Below are 7,227 nucleotides of genomic sequence, written 5' to 3'. Positions count from 1 at the left end.
GTCTTAAGACTAGCATTGCACACACAAGTTTTGTTTTTTCCTGACGTGAGTATAACGACTTGCTTGGTAGTATTAAAAGCACAACAAAAAACGGTTTCAATGCGATATCAGTCATGTTTATTGGAAAGTTGTGAAGACATGTAAAATAACAATAACAAATGGATATACAATGATGGTTATTCATAACTTTCCATTGTACAAATGTTAACTTTGCGGCAGTGAATATCACTTCTCATCTGAAGTATAACAAAGCTTTTGTGACTATAAAGCATTAAACTAGCTTCTCTATGTTTACCAAGTTAGAAGAAGCATTCCAGCTTATGAATTCTTCTGGGGAACCTGCATTGTAATCTGAAGAAGGAAAAGAAAAGCACAAGTTAAACGTTCATTAGTCTTCATCAGATCTATTTGGAAACACCAGCTTTTTTGGCAATTACATACTCTTGGAAAATGTGAGCAAGTGCCAGTCATGTTCATGAAATGTATGCAAGACTGGCACATTTTTTTTTGTAGCACTTCATTGCAGCTTTTTACATGCTTCAACACTTTGCTTGTGGATGCTATTGGCATCTAAAGTATTATACTGAAAGAGCATTATGAAGACTTCCACGACCTATTTTCAGCCTGCTCCATCATGATGTACACAACTAGGCCATGATTAACCATCCAATAGGGATGGTTTCCCTTAGATGCAAGGTACTACTTCTTATTACTATGCCAGGTACTGAAGCTGGATCACTCCATTTATCCTTGAAAAACTACTGTATGCAAGAAATTCATAATGATAGGAATCAACAGGGTAGCGTTGAAAATGCTGTTGCCGTGGGGTATGATAGTGAAAATAGGATACTCACTGTTTTTATTTCGACGTACTCATTGATCCCGGCATAGCCGCTGAAATGAACAGATTTTTTTTTTTTTAGTTAACAAGCTCCGAGAGCTATAAAGTCGAAGTACTTACAGTTCACGGGCCTTGTCCAGACATCTTAAAGCCACAAAGGGAGTCTGTGGCGTTGTAGCATCATAGCAGTTAATCCTGAATGAAATGAAATAACCAGGCTTGTGAGGTTCTACATATGTGGCACACACATCAGTCTAGTAGGCTTCTTTTTTTTTACAGCCTGTGCTGCTCCCCTGTTATGCAGTGACTTTGCCGCCGTTGCTGACATCATTACTGACAAGCTGGCAGTATCAGTAAATGTAAAGAACAAGAAATGCAATTATTATTACAAAAGGAACTGTTTTGGCTGGTAAAGCTGTGCTAACGTGGTGAACACTAGCAACCTGAGAGCTAACTGGTTACTGCTTCCACGACTAGTTATCTTTTTCATTGCACGAGGTACATTAAAAACTTTTTCATTGAGCAAAGTCTTAAAAGGTTTTAAAGGACATCAGTCAGCAAGAAAGAGGCAGGTGAGAAAGCTTAAGGCATGGAGGTTGTCTTAGTATTACTTCAAGGATAGAGAAAGTGCTTACCAAACAGAGCCAGCCTGCACACCCTGGGCAAACATCATGGCCTTGTCAATGTCCTTAGTGAGGACTCCTGAGCCAAGTCCATAGGTGGTGTTGTTGCAGCGTTCAATCACTTCATCAAGCGTTTTAAACTTCAAAATCTGCTGAACAGGGCCGAAAATTTCCTCTTTTGCAATGCGCATATCATCTCTCACATCTGAGAACACTGTTGGCTGGATGAAGAGGCCTCGGCTTCCTGGCACAGCATCTCCACCACACTCCACCTTGGCTCCTTGCTCCTTACCTGACTTCAGTAGGTCTAAGATCTTGCAGTACTGCTCTTTGTCAATCTTGGCAGAAAAAAAAAAATGCACAATCAGTAACGTCACAGGGGCTTCAGTAATAACAATCATACAATTGTTTATGAGGAAAGGAAAGGTGCAGTGCAGTAAATTTCATTTTAGTTGGACACTGAGCCGCATCTTGACGGGAGGGATAAAGGGGGTGAAAGGAGGTTGAGAGAAAGAGCTGCTGTAATGGAGGGTTCCGGATTAGTTTTGACCTCATGTGCTTTAAAGGGACACTGAGGACAACGCTATCAAATTTTTTTTAAAGTAAAATCCGATAGTGAGCATTTTGTGGCTTTGTTGCCACTTGTCTGGCAGTGAAAGGTGCATTGATTGCTAAGAGATTTGGATTCGAAGTTGAAAAACTTTTTCCTGCCACTACAATTCAAACTCGGGACTCTGATGACGAAAGAGGAGAACTGCAACATAAAGCAGCGGAAACAGAAACGAAGACTTGGTGATTGCTGGAACCAAGCACTGCGCTCCCGCCTAGCAGGAGTCGAAATGAAAACTACTGCCGGCTAGACATTGAATGCCTCTATCAGCCGTCATCACTTTGTTTATGTTTGAACACAATGTTACGATGGATCCCGTTCCCGATTCAACAACGAAGTTCTTGCCAAGAACTGCGACCCTCAACCCTACACAGCGAGCGATGATTTTGATGGTTGAGGCGGCGGGCCTGGCTAGAAAGTTCTAGCGCTGAGGAGTCGGCAGCGTCGCTGTCACCACAGATCCACTGTTGGGACTGATGTGTAGCGACTGGTATGTACAGGCATATTTAAAGTCTGTAACAATAGTCTTCGTAGGGCTGGTTATGCACCACAGCATCTTGGTACACTGAAGAGCGAACACGCCGAGTGGTGCATTTGCTAACTTGGAGGTGCGTTGAACATTGGCTATACACAGCTCTTTTTCCTTGTCGCAGTTGCGTGCCGTTGCATGAAACTTTGTCTGAGGAGCACTTAGAGAGCCACTTGGAGGTCCTCTGCTGCTCCGCCATTGTAAATCAGGAAATCGGGGCGCATAATGAAAGCATGCAGGCACGCAGAACACATCGCCGCAAAGCACCCCAAAATATACCGAGACTCAGTTGGCCGCCTGTTACGCTGTCAATTGCAGGTTTTCTTTGACTTCCAACATTCAGGTTGTCTTTTTTCCGTCTTCCTCATGTGTCTAAAAGTGCACTGGTGTTTCAAAACAAAACTTATATACTTCAATATCGATCAAACACGTAACCTTCATACACGTTTGTCAGCCTCTGAGATCTTTGGTGTCTTTTCTCCTATTTCATCATCATGCTTGTACTTGCGAGATTGGCCTGTGGCGGCCATACCTGTATATCAGTTCTTGCTCTTTTCTACCTTACAAGAGAGCTTTGTTTTCAGAAGGAGTAGTGTTATTGTGTTTAGGAGCCGGTATTCTATCGACACAAGCCAACTTCAATTTCTCCTCAGTGTCCCTTTAATGTGCACTAACATCGCACAGTGCATCGGCGTCTTTTGCATTTTGCTGCCATCAAAATGAGGAGGGGTTCTATTCCACAGCCTTGGGCTCAGCTGAACACCATAACAGCTGCGGCAAGTCGTTTGGCAAGTTCAGCGGGCTTAGCAATACTTGTTGCTGGGGGAGTTGGTTCATGGTTTCTAATAATAGCAAAATGTGGGCTTTAGAGCACGAGGGAACTCCAAGCAACTTGTAACACTAATGCACTACCAAGCACGACAAGTATTGCAGTGATATATAAGTGCTGTTAATGTTACCCCAAACTATAGGGTTATTTTCTCTCATGTATGCTTTCATCAAAATCATTTTTACATGTGTGCTGCGTTATGACCTTGCAGGAAGTCTCTGGTCCAAATACTGTTGAAGATTCGAATTAATTGCTGGAAGGAATGCCAGCCATCTTAAAACTTCATCCTTGGCAAGGTCACGTAAAGTTTATGGCAGCACACTGACATAATGGAGCATTAAACATCATTGTCAAACCTGATAACATGCTAAATGCTGGGTTTCTGATGACATACCACTTATTAAGGGAGCTGCACCTTTTCACTGTTTTATGAAGTACACCCAAGAGCAAAATACAGAAGCTGAATGTACAACAACAGCAGCATATCTGCAGCTCATTGAAAGCGGGACTTTGTAAGAGCTGTGAGCAAGTCGCAGCCAGTCCCATTAGAGCACTTGGCGGTATACCTAGCAGGAAGAGCATTTTCTGCAGTTGTGTGCATTTGAAAGTTAAACCTCTACTTAGAGCAGGCAAATGGCAGTACTTTCTGCTGGCTAACTTCAGTGACATTAGTAGTACTGGGTACAACTCACTAGCCTCATGAGCAAGGTGCAAAGAAGCCAAGTCATCATTTAGCCCAGCATGGTTGATCAAATGCAGTCTGTGTGTATTTTCTAGTCGGCCAAAACTGGCAAGCATGTGGCAATAGCCGCATGCCTTGAACAACCCAGCCAGGCCTCCGCTTCTACTTGCACCCACACTGCACTTTCCATAATTCCATTCACGGCTTCAGAGCACCAGTTTTCATCAAATGATATTATTAACAGTAGGATGGATAACCGTTTCCAACACTTCAAAGGAAACAGGCACAAGCAACATCCTGTTGCACTAGTATTCAGTGCTGAACATGGAACGGTGCATGAATAATCGCAGATTAGGACTTGGGCTGGGACCTCTCAGTTCGAAAGGTGCTGCCTGTAGTTTCTTTTACTTTGCCTGATCACAGTTGCATCTGTTTGTGTCAAGGTAGGGGAGCCGATCTTTCGAGGGTGGCTTAATAACAGTGTATAATTGTCTTCTTTTCTGGCTCTGCCTGCTAATGTTCACATCGGTAAAACAGGCAGGCTGTGGGAACATTAAACAAGTAGTAGGTGTTACTGCTGTAATAATCTACAATGCTTGGCCAGTATGGCTTTTTTGGCCTGCCAGTTCATCAGATAACTAAAGTCAATGTGCAGAACGATGTCATTTATCTTTTCATTACACAAAAAAAATTAATAATGGATTGTTATATGCTAGCCCATGAGGCTTGCCATAATGGAGGCTCCAGATAAATTTAGGCTACTTAAGGGTTTTTTAACATTTACTGATATCCAGGGTCCTCAATAATGTTAATAGCTTTTAGCAAGCATTGTCTAACACCCACCTCTGCCTTCATCTAAAAACTTGGCACTGTATGTCCACTTTCTTACACACTCACTCAACATGAAGTTTGGCCAATGAGGCATTAAAGCATGATACCTGTGAGAGCATAGTGAACTACAAATAGGCAAACTGTTTTTAATTTGTACTTGACAGGCAGCAGTCTTTTGAGAAAAAAATGCAAAACCTTGTGATAGTGCATGAATAATACTAAACTGTAACCTTCAAGAAGGAAAGGGGGGCTCTGCATTATTGTGAATATACTTCGATAATAATACGCTTCTCTTTCATTCTCTGTTGTGCACTCAGCAGCTGATTTGATACAATGCCAAGCAAACTAATCAGAAATAACATGGCGTATACCTATGCCTCTGGCATCTCTTGGCAGCAAAAAGGTGGGTAGAAGGTGAGAAATTACACGCATGTAAGACTACTAAACTTAACTAAAAGCCTTACCAGATTCAAAACTTTGGTATGCTTACAGCAATGCTAATAGCACTGCTGGCTTTAGCTATGTTTTCGGTCATGTTAGAAATGTAGAACTAAGGAGGTTGGCATGAGGCTTGTAATACCTTGCATTTCTTGGGACCTCACCTAGTAGTTACACAGTCAGCTGCCACAGCCACGTTCAGTTTGGTGGGCACTGCATTTTGTTGCATTACGTCCAAAACTCTTTAAAAATTATCTTCTATTCACTGAGAACACTTAAAATAAGAAGATAGAAGCTCTTTTTTTTCTCTCCTCTTCTATTGTCTTTATTTCGCACCTTTTGTGAGTAGCAAAATTTGAACTCTCATTGGAGCTGCTCACCTGAGGCCCCTGCACAGTCTTCTCGTCAAAAGGGTCACCAACAACTCGTTCCTTAGCCAGCTGCTTGGCCTTCAGCACAAAATCTTTGTAGATGCCCTCTTGGACGAAAGTTCGAGTGCCAGCGCAGCAGCATTGACCCATATTGGCAAATACAGCTGCGTGAGCAATCTCAACAGCCTGGTCCACTGCAGGATCAAAGATGTTTTCTCACTCTCAGCATGAATGCATCAACACTACACTAGCCTTCATTTTTGCTTTAACTTTACTGCATTCAAAAGCTATTAAAGTCATAAATGAGGAACAAGGTGCATAGGTTATGTGAATGTTAAACATTTGGATGGCTGTGATGATGATGATGATGATGCTTATTTGCCCACAAAAAGGAGTTCTATGAAGGCAGCAAAGAGCCATGCCCATAGCAGCATTTTTTTTCCTTTTCCTTAGCCTTGTTCAAGCAGGTTATATTCTTGCATATCCAGTTATTTTGAGTCACCTCGCCAGCTTTCAGCTTTTGCACATTCCTAGCGGATGCAGAGGTTGCCCAAGAACAGGAAGGTGACACAGAGTTCACAAGAGTGTGATGTGCTCGTTCTCAATGCGGAGCACAGGTGCTTGAAAATGGAACATTCTCTTGGGTAGTATGCGCAAGGAAGAAGAGGTGGTGGTATTTGTTGGCATTTAAGGCCAAAGCGCACCAGAAATTGTCATAGGACAATACTCCTGCAGAAGCATTGCAAACTGTAGTGCCAGCCCTGAACATTTCAAAATCAAGTAACTAAGGGCTGTGTAGCCACCACAGGGTGAAGGAAATGGTATCATTGCTTGACCCTGCCAGAACAACTGTTTGCTGACCAAGATGTAGCCTACCCATAGTTTCTGTAACAAAGCCCCTGCCAGGCAGGGAAAGCCACAGCTAGCTTTACCAAGCAATAAGGTTCCGAAAAAAAGAAAGTTGAATTCAAATCACTTGAAATAAAGTGTTGCCTGGGGCTGACTAATATACGCAAGAGTATTTCTAATCCTGGAATTACGAGAATACTGAAGTGATTTAATTACCTGAGATGAGAAAATTTTAATTAGAAGGCCACGGAGAAAGTCAACTCCTGTGATGCATATGACTTTTTTAAAAGGCGGGGAGGGAGAGGGGGGGGGGGGGGGGGGGGGGGGGGGGGGGGGGGGGGGGGGGGGGGGGGGGGGGGGGGGGGGGCAGAAAACAAGCAGGCTATGCCAAAAGGCAATGCAATAGCGCAAGACGAAAAGAACAACACTGAATATCTTTTATAACCCATCAAATAGCCCAAAAGTTTTGGCCAGAAAGCAGCCTTATCACAGAATTCTTCAAAGTGCCAAAGATCGGGCATGAGTACCTCACTTGTTTTGGCTGCACTTGACAACAGTAGCTTTTGGCCATAGCCATAGATTTGCCCTATCTCTACCAATTTCACAGTTTAACATGAAGAAGAC

General features: G+C 42.9%; 1 protein-coding gene across 1 annotated transcript in view; it reads right to left on the bottom strand.

Moving 5' to 3' along the window:
* Positions 1-159: 159 nt before the first annotated feature.
* Positions 160-7,227, bottom strand: part of LOC144114753 (aldehyde dehydrogenase, mitochondrial-like) — a 19,574-nt gene continuing 12,506 nt past the window's right edge. Inside the window, exons 8-12 of the mRNA XM_077648692.1 lie at positions 5,764-5,948; positions 1,477-1,802; positions 962-1,036; positions 855-894; positions 160-351 (exon numbers count right to left, since the gene is read on the bottom strand). Coding sequence (XP_077504818.1) covers positions 319-351; positions 855-894; positions 962-1,036; positions 1,477-1,802; positions 5,764-5,948 — 659 coding nt within the window. The 3' untranslated portion in view covers positions 160-318. The remainder of the gene's footprint in view (positions 352-854; positions 895-961; positions 1,037-1,476; positions 1,803-5,763; positions 5,949-7,227) is intronic.

Source organism: Amblyomma americanum, chromosome 1 (assembly GCF_052857255.1).
Source record: "Amblyomma americanum isolate KBUSLIRL-KWMA chromosome 1, ASM5285725v1, whole genome shotgun sequence".
Taxonomy (NCBI): domain Eukaryota; kingdom Metazoa; phylum Arthropoda; class Arachnida; order Ixodida; family Ixodidae; genus Amblyomma; species Amblyomma americanum.
Note: the sequence above shows the minus strand (reverse complement) of the source record. Positions and strands in the feature narration are given on the sequence as shown.